The sequence below is a fragment of the Crocodylus siamensis genome, chromosome 5, assembly GCF_052110815.1.
Source record: "Crocodylus siamensis isolate JL-2025a chromosome 5, ASM5211081v1, whole genome shotgun sequence".
In the NCBI taxonomy this organism is placed as follows: Eukaryota; Metazoa; Chordata; order Crocodylia; family Crocodylidae; genus Crocodylus; species Crocodylus siamensis.
Genome location: NC_143399.1, coordinates 63321807 through 63342267, shown reverse-complemented (window position 1 = coordinate 63342267; position 20461 = coordinate 63321807). Strand labels below are relative to the sequence as shown.

The 20461-nt window shown below is 42.5% G+C and overlaps 1 protein-coding gene and 1 long non-coding RNA gene across 6 annotated transcripts in view; one reads left to right on the top strand and one right to left on the bottom strand.

Moving 5' to 3' along the window:
* KCNT2 (potassium sodium-activated channel subfamily T member 2) overlaps window positions 1-20461 on the top strand; it is a 353399-nt gene that overhangs the window by 129359 nt on the left and 203579 nt on the right. For all 5 annotated transcript variants that reach the window (XM_090048564.1, XM_090048566.1, XM_090048565.1 and 2 more), the window contains exons 7-9: window positions 15816-15890; window positions 16326-16409; window positions 17062-17156. In XM_090048564.1, the coding sequence (XP_089904690.1) occupies window positions 15816-15890; window positions 16326-16409; window positions 17062-17156 (254 nt within the window). The remainder of the gene's footprint in view (window positions 1-15815; window positions 15891-16325; window positions 16410-17061; window positions 17157-20461) is intronic.
* The window catches only part of LOC149864166 (uncharacterized), a 189696-nt gene that overhangs the window by 23042 nt on the left and 146193 nt on the right, over window positions 1-20461 (bottom strand). The window lies entirely within an intron of this gene.

Genomic DNA, 20461 nt, shown 5'->3' with positions numbered 1-20461 from the left:
TGTCTTACTGCCTTTTTTCCGTATAACTCTGCTGCTTTGTTCTTTTCACCAGAAGTAACACAGAAGAACGTTAGGTTTTTTATAAACAACTCACATTCAATTTAGACATACTAAATAAATGTTTAAAAAAGAAAATAAGTTCATATTCCTGCTTTGAAAGATTAAACAAATTGATTTTTGTATGAGACAAGCAGCCTATGCTGCTCCCTGGCTCCCAAGGCTCAGGTCCATGTGCCGTCCTGTGCACCGTGGGACCTGGCTGCTTGCTGGGAGATGGGGCCTGAGCCGCCTCACTGCGGCCCCCAAGGCCCTTATCCTGTGCACTGCCCTGTGCACCGTGTGGCCCGCTGGCCCTGCTGGGGTTGCAGGCTTGAGCCACTGCTTGTGACTCCCAAAGCCTGGGCTCCCTGCACTGAACTGAGCACTGTGATGGGCCCGAGCAGCCTCACACCATTCGCAGGGTCAGGTCTCCCCGCATTGTCCCTATGCGCCATCAACAGCCCAAGCAGTCTTGCACCACTCCTAAGGCTGCTCCTTCAGTAGTGGCTTCAGGAGTCTTGGGCCTATTGCCCACTGGGGGAGAGCTCCCCAACTTTTCTTGGCTCTGCTCTTCTTGAGTCCCTCATTGCATCTGCCCAGCATGCTGAGCATGCTGGGATTTTATTTTCACTAGAGGCTCCACACCTAAAGTCTGCTGGACCTGCAAAGTGCAGTCTTCAATCAGGTCCAGGGGCTCCTCACATCTCCCCACCTCTGAGCAGGGGCGGGGCAAGCACCTCCCACCTGTTACCTGATTGGTGGAAATGTTCCACCAATCTGAAGTGTTCTTCTCCAAGCCGGGCTTGACAGGCAAAATCAGCAAGCCCGCCACACAGAGGAACACTAGGCTTTTTATAAACAACTCGTATTCACTTTAGACAGGTACCAAGCTGACTACCATAGCATATACTGTGAACATAAGGTAAATCTATGTTTACCTTATTTACAGGTTTAGTTACCTAATTACAGTGAGTAGATTCAACAAAAAGTAAGTGTAGATTCTCACGTACACATCCATTAAATATCTCACATCTCATCCCCACTTTTGAAATGACAGCAGTGTAATCCCAGGACTGTAAGCTTTTCAAGTGGCTTGTGTTTCCTTTCTGGTTAACACTGGATGCATCTATACATGCAATTAATTCAAAACAATAAACTCTGGAGCAATTTGAGCTGGAGTAAACTAATTCTAAATGCAGCATGTACATGTGCACCCAGGATGGCAGCAATTTGAGCCAAGGTGGATGGGTTTATGCCAGGGCCAGGGGCATGGGGGGGTGGGGGGGTCAGCCCTGGGCTCCAGGTGGTGGCTTCAGGCAGGATTGGGGCTGGCTGGGGATAAGGGTGCTGAAAGTGCAATCATATATCTAATCAGCTGGCAGGAGTCTGGCCCCTGCTGTGTGGGCTGACTGGGCACAATTCATGCCCACGTTCAGTGTCTAGACATGTGTTTAATCGCAGTTAATTATCCCATCATAAGATAGTATTGTCCCTGACAGAGGCATTAATTAGTTTACTGAGGCCTCATAGCTTTGCATGTATAGATGCTGATGCTTTACTCCAACATAATTAGTGTACTCCACAGTTAAGTGCATGTGTAGATGTGGCTACTGATAACTTTCCCCACTGCTTCCCTGAGGATGTGCTGTACTGTCTACTATGCCAGATTCATGTCTGCATTTCTTTTCCGGACAGTGGCTATCACTTCCCTGAACACAGTCCTGAGGTGACCTTCCTTCATACACATCAGATTCTAACTTCACATTGCATGTAGGTTGCTCAACATTGTTGGATCTTGTCAGGTTAGCATTGTTACTTTCTGGTGCAGAATTAGTGGTTGTCACTGTAAGTTATAAAGCTTGGCTGAAAAATTGATGGGGCTCCAAATGTTACTTCCATACTCTGTTTGGCAGCTATTACTGCAATACAGTTTTCTAGGTTTGATACAAATCTACTAGATAATTAATAAATCCTAGGAAAAGAAAAGAGTTACACATTGTCTTTTGGCTGTGGGGCTTTCTTGAACTATTTAGATTTATGTAGATTTATGTAAACCGTGTGCATTAACAATACATCTACAATGAGCAACTGACTCTTGGAAAAAATTGTATTTTGCAAAAATTGCTTGCAAAGCATATTATTCTAAATGTTCTAATATTTTTTTAAAATTTTGAGATATTCTTCATAATTTTCACCGGTCCCAATAATTTCATGAATAATGAACAAAACATTAGGTTCTTGAAATGCCTTCTGGCACTTGATCCATTTCTCATTGCTGTATAGCAGGAGCTTAGGCAATGCCGAACACTAGTCTCTTGTACTGATATAACCTTTTCACAAATTCATGGTAAGCCTTTGGATCTTCTTCTGTCTTGATCTGTAAGTAAGCTTTTTTTTAAAATCCATTTACCTATATCTCTGTTCCCCTGCTAATATGGCAAAAAAATCTTGAAATTGAGGTAGGGGTTTTTTATCAACTTTCAGCACAGTATATAGTAACCTTAACCTTAAAGTCTCCACATACCTTTACTACACCACTTTTTATTTTTTATTTTTACACTTGGCATTACAAGCATGCCCCACTCACTTCAACTGTTTTTTAAAGTATATCTTCCCTTTCTAAGCAAATCAATTCAACACCTACCATTGCACATAGGCAGTAAGGTAAATGGTGAAACTTAGCTCTGATGTATTTTAAACTTCCTAGGCCTTCCCTGAACACTTTTTTTTAAAAAATATGATCTTCTTTCCTGTGTATATATTTTAGCAGCACTGGTGTCTTCCCTAATTTCATCTTTTTTAAAAAGCTTTTTCATATTCTGAATATGAGATTACAAACACTGCAGAGCCTATATCCAACTCCATTTTAAGGGTTTTTCCAGGAACTGAGGGTGTCAGCCAGATTGCTGATTTTTCATCCTTGTTCATATGATGTAGACCCAGACATGTTATTTCACTCTCACTATCCATGCCACTATTGTATATACCAAGCAGGTCAGATGAGTAGGGACCACTGGAATTTGTACCAGAAGTGCGCTGTGCGGTGGCTCCTTTAATTTTGCAGTTTATCTCCTACTACGGATTGGCAGAGGGGCCCTGGTGGCCCTGCCACTTGCTGCAGACCAGATGGGAGGAAAAAAATGCAGCATATTTAAAAGTGTGGTTTTTGCCTTCCAGCCAACAGAAGCAAAAAGTGAGCAGTGGGGCCCAGTAGTGGGGGGTGCACAGTGGAAACTGCAAGATTAAAGGAGCCACTGGGCAGCATGTTTCTGGCATGAATTCCAGTGGTCCCTACAGATGACAGACTTGGGACTGATCCATGGACTGGATCAGGCCCATGAACTCCCCCCTCTCTTCCAGCATACTGGATCCAGCAGCTGCTGTAACCAGTCTGGGACCCAAGCCATGTGTGGTAAGGATCCCAGAGCAGCCAGAAGAGGTACCATGTGCATCGCAGTGCAGATGAAGCAGCAGCCATGCTCCACATTGTGTCTGCCCCAGCCAGACTGCACAATATATAATGCCCACAGCTCCAGGAGAGAGCCTCATGTGATGCCCAGCCCAGCCAATCCTGGACCCACATTGCACATGGTGCTTGTAAGCAGGTCCCAGATCAGCTGAAGTAGGCACTGTGTGCAGCACATGTCCACAGTAGAAGCCATATATGGTGCAGTCCAGACCATGCTTGTTCCTGTCAATAAGATCCATGCCCCCCACAGTGTGGGTCCCAGACTGTCTACAGCAGCTGCAGGATTAGGCATACTGGGGAAGGGGGAGGGAAGAGGGTCTGTGGGCTAGATCTGCACTGCAGACCAACCCATGTCTGAGCACATACTATGCCTTGTATAGGCTTGATCAGGCCCAGTGGCAGCATCGGGGTCAGCACAGTGGGGCCTCACAGGCTAGATCTGGCCCATGGGCGGCATGTTTGACATCACTGATATAAGCTTTATTATTCTCTTTTTTGTATACTACTTTAGTCTCTGTATTCCTCATAGTGCAGCATAGTGTCTGGATACATCCCTTTTTATTGCAACTTCAGCAGTAAAGTTACTTATACCAGCAATTGGCTGGGGGTGTGGGATCATTTTCCACACTGATAGCAGCCATCTGGCTACTGCATGTGCCAGCTCTTCCACTGCATATTTTATAACTCATTCATTCCTATTTCCATAGGCACTCCTTGTGCAATTCTACAGTATCATTTGCTGCAGTTTCCATAGCTATTCCAATCTTGACAGCATGTTTAAAGGTGAAGCCTTTCTCTGTTAATAGCTTCCTGTGTATGGCTTCATTAAGTAACACACATGCAAGTCTATCTCTGAGGGCCTCATTAACTTAAAAAAAAACCTGTTCTAGCCATTCTCTATATATGATCCAGTCTTTCAGGGTACTATCATAAGCTCCAGTTGTTCTAGTACATGTGGCTTTTATGGTCCCAATAGATTTCAAGTACTTGTAGTTAAAGCAGTTTCTCCTGGTTGATTTAATTCATACATCACTCATGATATCCAATTATTATCCCTAGTTGTGTTGCTGTATTTACCCAAGGGCATTCCCCAGAAAAATAACTCCAGCCACAAATGTGGGAAAGAGAGCTGGCCAACACACAGTATATTGTGAATATAAACCTATATATTAATTGCAATCAGAAGATTCAACAAAAAGTAAGTTTAGATTCTCAAGTGCACATTCATTACATTCACATACCTCATATACTGGACAGACTGCATGTGGTGATAGGTTTATATAAGCTTTTGATGTCTGTTGATCATCAGGGAGTTTGCTGCTGCTACTGTTTGGCAAGGTTAGTCGGTGGTTTTAAAGCCAGTAGTGGAAAAGCTGGAAGTATTTATATCATGATCTGTTCTTTTTTAAGTATAAGCTGTAATTGTTTAATGTTGATTCTTATAGGTTCAAGTCTGGATTGGTCGGTTGCTAGCCGGTGTCCTTTTCATATTGCAGCAGTTAATGCAATATATTTGGGAGACTGCATTCAAAGATATATTCTTTTTCTTCTGCTGGAATGTCCTTGTATAAAGGCAAATTTCAGATTGGGAAGAATGGTGTCATAAATATTCTCAAATATTCTCCTCAGAGAAGATTCAGTGGTACCTGAGGGCCTGACTATAGCTTACGGTTTTCTGTGATGTGTTTGGGATGATTGCTGGTTTTGTGGATGTAGGTATGGTGGTCCACGAGTTTCTTGTATATAGTGGTTTCTAGGGTACCATCCTGGATGTAGAACATAGTTGATATTTGTAGGGGTGCAATGATAAAGATTTTTTGGCTGATACCAATGACTGATTATTAACAAGCCATATTGGCTGATACTGATTCAATTGCTGATATGCAGCCTGGCAGCTTGGCAAGCAGCATCTGGCTGGGAAGTCTGTTGGGGGGGAAGGGGTGGGGAGAGCAATGGTGTGTGAGGGGGCAGATTGAGGTCCCTGCAGTGAGGGAGGTAGTGGGGCTGGGGCTGGGGCAGGGACAGGTGCTGCTTAGCTGGGGCAGGGTGGGGTGCAGGACAGAGCTGCAAGAGGCTCATTGAGGGGATGCAGGAGTGCAGATCCTGCTGCTATATGCACACCCAGGAGAACCATGGGATTTGCCCCTGGATCTATGCACTGGCTGCCATTGTGGACAGGGGCCAAGGGCAGCACTGGGCTCTTCCCAGCTAAGTATTGAGTCAGGGCTCTACTCAGGGCAGGTGGCGGTGGTGCTTGGATGGGGGGGCTATGGGGTGGGCTACAGCCACCTCAAAATTTGCTGTATCCCCCCCTGTAGCCCTCGCTCTTAGTACTGCCACTGCCCACCCTGAGCACAGCCCTGGCCCAACCCCTCCACTAGGAAGAACCTGGCACCAGCCCCAGCCCACAGTGAAAGCCTGCCCTTGCCCTATGAACAGATCTGAGGGGACATGCTCCCCATGGCTCCCCTGGGGTGTGCATAGCAGCAGGTTCTGCCCCCTCGCCCCATGCCCCCTGGATGAGCCTGTTGCAGCTCTGTCCCATGCCCTGCCCCAGGTGGACAGTGCTAGACCCAGCTGCAGGCCCACTTCGTCCCTCAGTGCAGGGGCTCAATCTGCCCCCCACATCCGTTCCCTTCTTCCACCCCTACCCACCAGCAGACTCATTACTGTACAAGCTGCCAAGTTGGCTGCATACATGCTGCAGCTGCGTGCACACACATGGCATTTATTAACAACACTGTTGGCCACATCAGCTGTTAGACCCCGACTCCATGCGGCGCCCAATGACTAGGGAGATGACAGTCCAATTGCTCATGGATCCTGGTACTCAATATTCAGAGCAATCAGGGACCAAATGCCAGCACACATTGCTCACAATCGCTTATTTAGAAGGAAGACAGTTTCAGACTAGCTCCCAAAAAAACAACAAACCCGGGAGCCGCAATGAACGATAGTTTTTTTCCCACTTTTATACACTTTGGTTTATACATTCATTCTACCTCTGTCCCTCCTTTTGTTCCACCCATTTCTCCTCCCATCTCAAGCTCCACCTCTGTTTACTGTTTGCTTCATTAGCATGGAATTGCCTGTGCGTTTTACTCATTTATATGGTTTTTTCCTATGAGCGCATGCCTAAGACTTTGCCTCCTACTCTTCAGTCAATGGGAGGACTTTGACCAAAACCTGGAAGTTTCTAGAGGCTCTTTCACCAATCACCATTCACCTTTTTGCATATGTTCATCTGGGATTCTGTTATCAATTACATGTAGTTTTTCCACATTCCAGTCTGTTTTTCTGTCTCATGTTGTACCATCTTCCACATTCCTAAAACATCACCTCATTCACAACACACAAACTCACACAGATTCACTTACTGCTTTTTCCTCAGAAAATGGTTGACACAGTTAAAGTAGTTACTTTGCATAAGCAAATGGCTGGCTTAGATATCATTCTGCCTTGTGGTCAACAGCTCTGCTAGGCCACAGGTCATGCCTTTGTATTCAGCTGCAAATTCAGTGCTCCCCAAAAATCCACATACTGTTACCCTAACATCAGCCAAAAAAGCCAATCACTGATAATATCAATTTTCCTTTTATTGGTGCTGCTACGAAATGGACCGATGTATCAGTGCACCTCTAGATATATGTATAAGAATATATAAGAGACAATTTCATTGAGAGGTGATAGTTGTTAAACCTGTGATTGAAATTTATAAATAAGTCCAGGTATTCAGTTCAGACAATGCAGATTATCATTTATATGATGCATGTAGAATGCAGGATTGACGGTGTAGTTTTCTAAATATTCCCCCTCTAGGTGGCTTATGAAGAGGCTGGCATATTGGGGAATCATCTTTCTGTCCATAGTTATGCCCATGATTTGGAAGAAGTGTTGATTGTTAAAAGTGAAGTAGTTGAGTGTGAGGCTGATTTGTATAACAGGTTGTTGTACATTTGAGCATAGTTCATGTAAGTGTAGTTCTTGTAAGTATTTCAGGTAGGCAGCTGTGCCTCAATGATGTAGGATATTAGTGTACAGGCTGATATCCACAGGAAATGTGGTTGATGTTCTGGATCTTGTTGAGGAAGTCTGTTTCATCTTGTAAGAAACGTGCTTTGAATGAGAAGCGACTTCAGGATGGTTTTTATGAATCCTGGTAGCTCTTCAGTGAGAGTCTAGCATCTGGATATGCGGGATCCAACAGGGTTACTTTGCCCATGAATCTCTGGGAGCATATATAATTTTTCTGGGCTAGGAGAGTAAAGGAGAAGTGGAGTATTTTTTTCCCCTAAAGCTGGTATGGAACTGATTTCATAGTATGTTCCATTTCCACAGCAAATACTGGTGTGGAATCCTGCCAAAGTTCTCTACAGTAGTTGGTAGTCTTAGTCTTTATATTCTTTATGACTAAGGATGACCATAGTTCCTCCTTTGCTGCAATTTAAATTGCTATTTTATTGGTGAATCTTAGGGACCATATGGCTTTTCTCTCGGTGGGAAAGAGGCTGTGGTTGGCCTAGCTTTTGCTGAGAATTTCACTGTTAGATTTTTTTTCCTAAAACAGTCACTGTAGTATTTCATTGTGTAGCTTCATCTGCTGGGAGGTGTCCAGTCAGATGTTTATTTTGTTTGTCTACCTGTTGTTGTGGAAAGGTGATCAGGTGGCTCTGTCCTTGTTCCAGACGTATTTTTTCAGGTGAAGACTAAAGAAAAATTCTAATTCTCCACAGATTAGTATCTTGTTAGGTTGTTTCTCTGAGCAGAAGTTCAGACCTTTGGAGAGCGTAGATAATTCTGAGTGGGATAGGGAGTATTATAAGTTAGTGATGGTGTTTTGAGTTATGCAATCTAGGCAGAGACCTTGGTATCCTGTAAGTGAATGTGTGGCTGAGACAGTAGTGTAACTTGAAGGTTTCCATTTCTTCCACAACAGGAAGATATTCTTGAGAGGAGAACTGCTATTAAGAGATGGGGTCCATCCACTGAGAATGGGAAAAAGCATCTTTGGGTGTCCAACCAAGCAAGGAGGGCTTTAAATTAGGTTCCATGGGGGGTGATGATCAAAACCCTTCAGCAACAGAACACACTGTCCAAAGGGGAAAGAACATGAAGAAGCAACTTCAGCTCTGGGAAAGGGCCAGAGACCATCAGGACTGCAACAGGTGGGACAAAAGGGAAGAGAGTAGGTCCAAATGCAAAATATGTCTCTACATTTATATCAATTTGAGAAGTATGGGGAATAAATAAGATGAGATTGAAGCTTCAGCCTGTGAAAAGACTGGTGATCAGATTGGCATCACAGAGACCTAGTACAGCAGCAGTTACAGTTGGAATCTCAACATCAAGGGTTAAACAATGTTTTGAAAGGATATGGTTGTGAGAAAAGGTGGTGGTGTTGCCATGTATATGAAAAACACATACACTTGTTCCCTACTTCAGGAGGAAAAAGATACCCAAATGCATTCTGCTTTTCTAAAGGTGAAAGATACATCACCAGTATCATGGTTGGGATTTATTATAGGCCACCAGATCAGAAGAAGTATGGGTGAAGCACTCTTCGAGGTGACAAATCTATCTAAAGCTATGGAATGGTACTGATGGGAGACTTCGATTTTCCAGACTTCTGCAGAAAGAACAATGCATCCAAACATAACACGTCAAGCTGGTTCCTAACTTGTGGAAAGGACAACTTTCTTTTCCAGAAACTGGTAGATACAACAGGGGGATCATCTGTCCTGGTTCTTCTCCTGATCATCAGGGAAGAACTGATGGAGGGTGTGAAGGTGATGGGTAGCTTGGGGGGAAGCAATCATGATATGATAGAATTTCAGATCCTGATCCTGGGAAAGCATCAGATCACCAAAATTAAAACTAGAATTTCACTAGATTTCAAAAAGACAAATTTCATCCAACTCAAGGAGTTAATAGGCATAGTGTCACAGGAGGATAGACATAAAGATAAAGGCATCAAGGAGGGCTAGGAACTTCTAAAAGGCATAGTATTGAAAGTTCAACATGAAACTGTCAAAAATGATGAAGCACTAGAACAATGGCAAGAGACCAATGTGGCTGCACAAGGAGCTTCTAAAATGCCTCCAATGAAAGCAAAGCATATAGATAATAGAACAATGGTCAGATCACCAAGGAAGTGCACCAGAAAATAACAAGAACCTGCAGGGACAAAATTAGGAAGGCAAAAATAAGCAATTAGTTGCACCTGGCAAAGGAAGCTAAGGACAACAAGTAGAGGTTCTATAAATATGTTGGCCAGAAAAGAATGACCAAGGAACCTGTGGGTCCTCTGTTAACAAATTCCTAACCAAAGATACAAAGATGGTGGATCTACTCAACAACTATTTTCCCTTAGTCTTCACAAACAAATAAGTTGTAAACAGACACCTAGTAAGGATTATCTGGAAAAGGAAAGGGGAAGGTGAGGGAGGAAAAAACAAGAGAGACAGTCAGAGAGCTTTTATTGGGTCTGAATGAATTACAAGTCAGCTGGGACAGAATCTACTTCATCCCAGGGTCCTGAAGGAACTGGCCGGGGAGATCTCATCACCTTTGGTAATGATCTTCATGAAGTCATAGGAGATGGGCCAGGTACCAGAGGATGGGAAAAGGGCCAGCATAGTACCCCTCTCCTAAAAAAAAAGGCAAAAGGGGGACCTGGGGAAGTCTGGAAGATTAGTTTGGAAACTTATTGGAGCATATCTAAGGAAAGCCATTTGCAAGCATCTGGAGGAGGAAAGGCTGATTGCAAGCAGCCAGCATAGATTTATGAAAAACAAATTGCGCTAAAGAAACTTGATCTCCTTCTTTGATAAGGTAACTATTTGGGTAGATGAAGGGCATGCTGTGAATATAGTGTATCTGGACATCAGCAAGGCTTTGACAAGCCTCCGCATAACCTTCTTATAAATAAATTGTAGAAATGTGGACTGGATAAAATTACTACAAGGTGGATAGATACTGGCCCAGTAGCTGCAAACAAAGTGTAATTATTAATGGGTCCATGTCAGAATGACAAGAGGTTTTGAGTTGAGTCCCACAGGAGTCTACCCTAGGTCTAGTGCTGTTAAGCATGTTTATTAACAATTTGGATACTGGCATAGAAAGCTTCTTGAGTAAGTTTGTAGATGACATGAAACTGGGAAGGATTGTAAACATGGTGGAGGATGTAAGAACAATTCAGAAGGATCCTGACACATTGGAAAGCTGGACTAGAGCTAACAGGATGAAGTTAAATGTGGACAAAAGAAAGGCACTACACTTCAGGAGAAATAAATAAAACACAGAAATATAAAATTGGTGACACCTTGGGAGTCGTGGTAGATCACAGCCTCATTATGAGCCTGCAATTTGATGCAGCCACACAAAAGATGAATGCAGTTTTAGGATGGCACCAATAGAAGCATTAGGTACAAAACCCAGGAGGTGATAGTGCCTCTTTACTCAGCAATTGTTAAGCCTTATCTGCAATAATGTGTGCAATTCTGGGCTTCACATTTTAGAAGGGACATGGAGAAGTTAGAGAGGGTTCAGAGGTGGGCAACAAAAATGATAAAGGCATTGGCAAGCAAGTCGTATGAGGACAACCTGAAGGAGCTGTGCCTGTTTAGCTTCCAGAAAAGATGCTAAAGTGGGGACGTGATAGTAGTCTTCAAATATGTTGACATGTCACAGAAGGAGGACATCAGGTGCTGTGGTGTCCTGCTTTACCTGTGGCAGGTTACAGTGTTAGATCTGTGTTGTATCAGGGTTGATGGTTGCCTTAGGTAGGGTTTAAGGTATGCATTGTATGGGGGGTTTTAGATAGGGATGATCCTACCTCAGGCACGGGGTTGGACTACGTGACACCAGGTGGTATCTTCCAGCCCTCCCTCTCTGCAATTCTGTGATTTTCTCCTGTGTTTCTGATGTGTTGCCTATGAGATGGCTTTGCTGTGATAGCTGATTCTACTTTTTCCTCTTATGTTGGATAACTCTTATCAGATTCTTTGGTAGTAACTTTGGGTTTGCTGCATAGTAACATAATATAGCACCAGGTTAATACCTCTTTGTTTAATAGATTAAGTCAGTCAATCCCATTAAATTGATCCCTTTTGGAGTAGGTCAGATGAAGATGGTTTCTCAGTTTTTTCTAAGGTTTTCTTCAAGAAGCAAGGATTTATTAGGTTGATACATTTTTTGGACCAACTTCATAGTTGGGTTAGAGTTAGACAAGCTTTTATATACAAGACATTCTACATCAGGCCTAAGCACTAAAAGCCAGCACACCATAGTAAAAATCAGTTGGAAGACAGCAGAGAGAAATTCCCAGGGGTAGCAAGCAAACTGCTAACAGAAGAAAAGAAGCGGATTACTGGGAAATCAAGGCCTATCAAAAGGGAGGAGGGTCATTCTCATCTTTGTGTGGGAAGAATTCAGGAACCAGCTAATTTATAATATGCCATAAAACCAATGTCACTTTTAATTACTTAGGGTACTTTTACACATGTTTCAGGGGTGGGGAGAGGAGCAGCGCTTTAATTAGAGCGGCTCCAAGAGCTGCTCTAATTAAAGTGCCACATCATCTCATGTATCAGCACTTAAAAATGGTAGTGAGGGCATTTGAACTAAAGCTTTAATTCAATTTGATGAGCTTTAATTCAAGTGCCCCCACCACCACTTTTAAGTTTGGGAATGCTGATACATGAGATGCAGGAGGCTGCTGGAGCACAGTAATTACCACGCTCCAGAAGAGTCTGGTCTGACATGCTATAATTACAGTGCATCTGAACAGCCTCTCTGCTTGTGTATAGGCAGTTCTTAGTTTCTGAGGTTTTCCTGATTTTTGTACAGTTTTGTTTTACATATAAAAATATATTAAAATGCCCCACTGATAGTGATAGAGTAAAAGACATATTTAATAGAATCGGGTACAGTGACTGTCATAAAGACAAAAAAATTAATGCATGGAGACAGAAAAGAGTTGACACTGGTCCGGACCTGTGGGGAGCCAATCAGGAAAGACAAGGCTGTGACTGAACTCCAATTGGCTACACGTATCAAAGACAATAAAAAGTCCTTTTTTCAGATATGTGGGGAGCCGGAGGAAAAGCAAGGGTAACACTGAACTCCTGCTAAACCAAATCGGACAACTGACACCCAGGAAAAAGCCAACCTGCTTAATGGGTATTTTGCGTTGGTTTTTCACCAGTCCCAAGAGACGGCCCTGCTCAACACAGTACAGAATGGCCAGGGTGAGGGAGAATTTTTACTCTTAGTCAATCTAGACAATGTGAAGGAACACCTTGAGAAGCTGGACACCTTCAAGTCAGCTGACCCAGACAGTTTACACCCCAGGGTACTTCATGAGATGGCAGGCATCATAGCTCAGCCATTGGCATGGATCTTCAAGAACTCATGGCACTCGGGTGACATGCCCAAAGACTGGAAGAAAAGCAATGTGGTGCCTATCTTCAAGAAAGGGAGGAAAGTAGATCAGGGGAACTACAGGCCTATCAGCCTGACCTCTATCCTGGGGAAGATATTGGAAAAAGTTATGAAAGACACCATTCTTGACAAACTGGCTGATAGGAATATCCCGAGGGATAGCCAGCATGGGTTTGTTGCATGTAGGTCTTGCCTGATCAATATCATCTCCTTCTATGACCAAGTGTCATATCACCTGGACAAGAGAGAAGAGATTGCCATCATATATCTTGATTTAAAAAAAAGCCTTTGATCTGTTGTCCCATGATCATCTCATGGAAAAAATGGCCAACTGCAGCCTTGGCTCCATCATAATCTGATGGCTGGGGAATTGGCCGTTAGGTCGGACCCAGGGAGTGGTAGCTGATGGAAGTAAATCATCATGGTGCACCGTGACCAGTGGGATGCCCCAAGGTTCCGTTCTTTGGACTATACTCTTTAACATCTTTATTAATGATGTGGACATTGGTATCAGAAGTAGACTAGCCAAGTTTGCTGATGACACCAAACTTTGGGGTAAAGTGTCCACACCTGAGGACAGGATAGTGATCCAGGCTGACCTAGACAGGCTCAGAAAATGGGTGGATGAAAACCTGATGGTGTTCAACACCGAAAAATGCAAGGTACTTGACCTTGAGGGAAAAACCCCCCACAGCATGCTTATAGGCTTGGCAGTGCTACGCTTGCTAGCACCATGGCCAAAAGGGACTTGGGGGTCATGACTGACCACAAGATGAATATGAGCCACCAATGCAATGCCACAGCTGGTAAAGTGAGCAAAATTCTGGCTTGCATCCATAGATGCTTCTCAAGCAAATCCCAGGATGTTATTCTCCTGCTGTACTCAGCCTTGGTGAGACTGCAGCTGGAGTACTGCATCCAATTCTGGGCTTCACAATATAAAAGAATATGGAGAAGCTTAAGACAGTCCAGAGGAGAGCCATGCGCATGATCAGAGGGCAGGAGAACAAGCCTTATGATGAGAGGCTGTGAGCCATGGGACTCTTCAGCCTGGAAAAGTGCTGGCTCAAGGGGGACTTGGTGGTTGCCTATAAGTATATAAGGGGTGTACATCAGGAATTGGGGGAACGTCTGTTCACCAGAGCGCCCCAAGGGATGACAAGGTTAAATGCTCAAAACCTCCTCCAAGACCATTTCAGGCTGGACATAAGGAAGAACTTTACTGTACAAGTCCCCAAAACCCGGAACAGAGTCTGTCCAGAGGTGATGCAAGCACCTACTCTGGACTCATTTAAGAGACATTTGGATATTTATGTTTCTGGGATCCTTTAACCCCAGTTGACTTCCTTCCTTTGGGGCAGAGGGATGGACTCAATAGTCTTCTGAGGTCCCTTCCAACCCTAATGTGTATGAAAAAAAAGAAGGATAATAAACTCCTCTGAAAATAGATTATCTTTTTGGTATCTGTACAACATACCTCTTACAGCGCATCTAGGTATGCTACATAGATACAAATAATACCTGTGACAGAGGGAACAGCTTAGACACAACTATAAACTAATATCATTGTGATGTAAAATGTAACTACTAGGATAAGACTTGGTTGTAGATAAAGGGAGTGCAAAGAGTTGCAGACAGAACAACTGCCATCAGATTGTCTAGTTTCCTTTGTGAAGAATCTCTGAGCACCTTGTAATAATTATAATTATACCATAAGCAGTTTCTTGACTTCTTGCTTGGTCAGTCAAGATAGGAGGAATAGATCAATGAAGACAGTAAGCGAGCTGGTTGTGATGACGGAGTACTTAAAACGAGTGGAAAAGTACTATAGAAAGCCGGGAAGAAAGGAATGGAACGTAACTTCTTCTGAAATATCTGAAGAACTACAGAACTCCAAGTTCATAAAGTTCTTCATTAACTGAGATGGAAAAGTTAAGATATTATTCATTTTATGAAATTTCTAAGGCCCCTAACTAAGAAGCATGGGCCTAATGGAAATTGTATAGGAAAAAATAATCATACCAAGACAATTTTTTCGATGCAAGAAATACTTAATGGGGGATAGTTGTACAATCATATTTAAGGCCGAATGAGCTCCTATTCGCTCATGTCAACATGTTACATAAGTATTTAAATGACTGGGTGCTTTAAGGATAGATAATGTCACAACAGGCCCAGGCAGGAAGACTCTGTGGATGGATTATTATTTGCATATGGGTGTCAGCCCCATCTATGACACTACTCAAAAAAACTACTCAAAACCTACTCAAAGCCTCAAAAATTATACTGGAGGGCTGATGTGGAGAAATGACCATTGCTTCAGCTACAGTTCCGTGGGAAATATGCTCATAAATATGAATATAGGTTGAGACTCCTGCATGCTGTGGGAGTCGTTTTTAAGTTCCTGGCAAGGGAACTGCACTGAAAGGGAAATGTAGATGAGCCAAAGTGGGGTAGTATGCAATGCAGAGGTGCACTGTTCCTACACTAGTAGTGAGGGGACCTGAATGGATTAGGCTGAAAAAAACACTGCTTATTCCACACAGGAAACACTGACTTGGGGAAAGCTCTATGATGGGGTCATGGAGTTTTCCTTTTTTTGTGACTCCTTATTTAATGTCCCTGAAATTTAAGTTGGAAAATACCATGTGTTCTTCTTCAGTAATCCATTTGTCTTTTTCTCCATTAATGACAAAAATCCCATAAGCCTTTTTTATTCAAAGCTTTCAGTGACATCCATGGGAGCCTTGTGGGACCACAGGATTCAGTCTTGTTCTGTTTATACTCTGTTGTGTATTTGTACACTTTCTGGGGCAAAATATGATTCCCTGTAAACTACCCTGACATTCAGTTTTTTCTTTCAAAGGGGAACATCTGGGAGCAAATATTGCGAATACCCTTCCTCCTGGAAATAATCAATGCTGTTCCCTTCATCATCACGGTAAGTCCATTTGAATCAACAGGCATGTGCATTTTATGTGTATTCACAGGTAAATAGAATGAAAGGTCCAAGCCAACACACACTTAAATGATTGGCAGTTTCTTTCTATTAGTTTGTCTGTAAGCAAGATTAGGTCAGTTAAAGAAAGAAGATTAAACAAGCTCTCTCTGTGTCTCTAAAACAAAGAAGCAAATAACAGTGCAATGAAGAAGATAAACTCGCTAAAAATAAAACAAAGGATGTCTGCTTGATTCAATAATACGCTACTTTAAACTGTGTACCCCTTATCTCAGAGTTGCATCACATTGTATATAGTCTGTATAATTCACAGTGACATAATGTAGTTTTAAGTTAATTTTTACATTAGGAACACACATATGATTTTGATTTTCCTGAGCTCTGTATTGGACCTAGTTTTTTGTTTATTTTTTTCAGATTTTCTGGCCTGCTTTAAGAAACCTATTTATACCTGTGTTCTTAAATTGCTGGCTTGCCAAACATGCTTTGGAGAACATGATTGTAAGTATGACAAAAAATAGGCAAGGATAACATGTAAAGGATGTGTTTCTAAGTATACTGCTTTTAGCAAGGCTACTGCTTCCTTCCACCACTCAACTTTGTATGAAATTTATTAGCTTTACAATTAGAACATGAACTCTTTCTTTTTTTTGCATCAAATTTGGAAAAAATGCAAGGCATCCAGTAAGATCCCCCCTACCCAATAGAAACTGATACATTTCCAAAGATTATAACCCAGCAAGGGAAGTCCCCAGCTAGCATAAAACCAAAATGACTAGCTCCTGTGTAGTTCATCCATAGCCTGTCCATCAAGGAGCCATTACTCCTTGCTAGTATACAAAACCCTATGGGCTGTAGCCACCTGACAGGTTGAAAAAGGTACCAAGATATTCTAATTATATCAAGAATGAGTGTGTGTGTGAGGGGGTGGGAGTGGAGCAGTGACAAAATCAGGGAACCACAACTTTGTATCCTCCCCACATTGTGCTCAACCTATTTTAAAGTGCGTTTTGGCCATTGCATTTTAACAGGACCATCACAGAATTCCACAGCAGGATCAGCTGATTCATTAATACTTTTTTATAAAAGAAAGACAAGAAAAGAAAAAACCCGCCAGAAACCAACCATAACACACTTTTTTTTATTAATACAGAATGATCTCCATAGAGCCATCCAACGCACACAGTCTGCAATGTTTAACCAAGTTCTTATTTTAATATCCACCTTACTGTGTCTTATCTTCACTTGGTGAGTGGCAGATTTTTTTTTACTACTATATATTGGTCTCTCAAGTTATACACATTTTAATAAAATGAGGCAATAGGATAATGTAATATGTGTTTAGATGAGTAATATCATTGCATATGAAAGGATCTAAATAATGGGCTGCTGATGAATTGTGGTTGGAGGGGGCTGCCAGATGAAGTAAATTCACATGCTTTACCTTGTACAAAATGATCAGTAACAAAACAAGGCACAGTGCTACCTATATGCACAGGAAAAAAGCTGTAATATATGGAGGGGCTCTGCACAGCTCCACAGACTATCCTAATCCTCCCTATCTATTGGCATGGGAAACAGAAGAATCCATATGGATCTGTGCTCCTGCAGCTTCCCCAGAAACTCATAGGCTGAGGAGCTGCTAATAACATTCCAGGATAGGATGGTAGCTGCAGAGAGAAAGTCAGCCACTGCAGTCTAATAGCTTTCTCAGGTATAAGGATTCATTTCTGAGTGCGGCAAAGCTGAGAAATAAAGCTATTATGAGGCTGTGGGGGTGGGAACACCAAGTGGGTGAACTCTGTCCGGAGTGGCTACTGCCTTCCCTTTATTTATTCTGCCAGCCAGGGTGCCTCTGGGGTCAGTGCACTGACAAAGCTTAGTCTATCATTTTGGAGACAGTGATTTGATTTGCTCCTGCTTTATTTCTCCAGCCTTATTCTTCTGCTAGCCACTGTCCTGTGATGCTCACCCTTTGGTCAGAACAAAATAACATATGGCCTTTACCAGGCCTGCTATTAATGCCTGTCTCTGTCTTTTAATTAGAGAAGCTTGTGCTCTTCAGTGGATCAAGGAACAGTTCTAATTTTATCCCTTTGCCTTAGGGACATATAAATGCACAAGATCCTTCCATCTTTACCCAGCCAAAATTCCTAATTCAAATCAAATTTTCCATTTAGCTCCATGGAACTTTAAAGAACCTCAGTAAAGAGTAGCACTGAAGATACTCTGTATAACATGCTGTCCCTGCAGCACTGGAACAGCTCAAATTGCCTCAAATTTTGTTTGAAGTATAGTGTAAAGCACTCTTGAGCGAGATGTGCTTTCATCTTTATTACTGTCTTGCCAGAGTGCTTGATCAAAGCTCTAGGTAAAATCTGAAGTACATATCCACTTCTCAGTGAAGCAAGCTTATACTGGAAAAAAATGCTTCCTAGGAACGGACAGTGAGTATCCCTGATTGACAGGTATGGGCGCTGCAGTTAGAATGGAACTTAATGTTCAGTACTAGGTATATTGGTAAAGGACAGTAAATCATGGAGAAAATGGCAAGCTGACCTACAGTAATAATGCCTGGCTTCAAAAGCTGAAGATAGAGGCTCATTAAATGCTGACCTAGTGCCAACCTTTCTGGACAGCAAAATAAATTACATAAAAATGAAAAAAACACTCAATAACACAAAACCTAACTAAAGAAGTGAAGCAGGAGTAAAATATTTGTTGAAATTATCAGTGTTTGTTCTTCTGTTGAAAGAATTGTTTCTATTATTTATTTGAGTATAGAATGATTTTAAACTGTTAGTTAACCATTCATGCAAGATTTGTGGAAGTCAAGGATTTTGTCAGACATGCCACAAATTAGCCACATGCCCTTCCCAAACTCTGCTTCAGTCCCCTTCCCCTCTCTGATCTGCTGCTTCACTTTCTGCTCCCTGCCCAAGTTGCTATCTGCTTTCTACTCTACCCGTCACCATGCTGCCTATTGCCTAGCCAGTCTACTACAAGCCACGCACAGAGGCTTCCCACACCACTTGTGGCATGTCTGCTGCAGGTTGGCCACTCTGATTATAAGATCATTCAGTGTAGCAGAGAATGCCAAGTGTAATCATGAAAATATTCAATCAATATTCCACTTCACTTGTATTATATCTCTGGTGAAGCTGACCCAACCTCTCGGTTAAACATACTCTGCATATAGGATGGACTCATGAGCCCTATTGAAGAATTACATAAAAATAAAACACGTTAGAAAATCCCTTACCTTACAGTGGCCGTGTCTACATGAGATAATGCACAACGGCTTGTTACTACTGCACAGCAGCATCACAGGGCACGAACTGCGATGCAGTGCTGCTGCACAGTAGTAATGAGCTACTGTGCAGTCAGCATCACCATGAAGCTGTGTGGGGACACTACTGTACAGTAACACTGGTTACTGCACAGTCATTTAGTACTTGGGTATGCAAGTACTGAATGACTGTACAGTAACAACTGCACAGTCAGTGTCTGATGTAGACATGGTTAGTATGTACAAAGCTGAAAATGAAGGGTAACTATCATTTTATTCTCTGCAGAAGCAGACAGAGTGGCTCTGCCCCAAGCCTATTAGCCTATGTACCAGAGGCAAGGCAGATTCCTTCCCTGCCAAATCTCTTCCTGCTCTAACCTAAACAGCAAGGTAATGGCTTTCAGAATAACAGTTGGTGCCTAGATAACTGCTTCCTGTAGGGGCTAGATTGTACAGTTCTTCATAGTTTCTTGCTTACAAGTGCTAAGCACTCGTAGTTCCCCTTTACTTCAATGAGAACTGTGGATGCTTGGCACTTCTGAGAATCAGGACACGTTTTTATAATGCGTTATTATATTAGAAATCATTCCTCAACAGATATGTGGAAAAATACATCAAGATAAATGACGCTTATTTTTATAACTTGTTCAAAGTGTTATCCTGTTTTACTTTGAGGACTAAATCTTAAAATGGGCTGAAATAACACAATGAGTACACACTCTAATTTCTAGAAGTTATGAGCTTTTCCCACGGCATTTAATATATGTAGCAGTTAAATAAACCTGACTTTCATTCAAAGTTCACTAAATGAACGGAGGTAGATACCTCCTCCATGCTTGGATTGTTCCATTCCAGAAAGAGCCATGAAAGAACATTATGGCTCAAAATTGCTGAATTGCTTCCAGTCTCATGCCTGCTCATCTTTTCAAATTAATGTGGAATCTAAGCTAATTCCCACATAGGAAGAGACCTAGCTAATTCACAGGGGTTGCCCCTTGATTTCATGGCCTGAGCACAGTGCTGGTAGCCGTTTTGTGGTGGAGCATGTGGTGAAGTTGAGCCCCAGGGGCAGCCATAAAGCCCTCTGGCAGCTATGAGATTCCTGCCTGGGTCTGTCTCCAGTGCAGCCCTCCATTAATTGCTTACCTGCCATGTCTTGCTAATATTGAAGTTAAGTAAGGGAGGCTGCCCATAGACCTTAGAGACAGCCTGAGTCCAATCAGCTCATCCATGGGTCCCTCCCAGACCCCACTAGTCTCAAGCA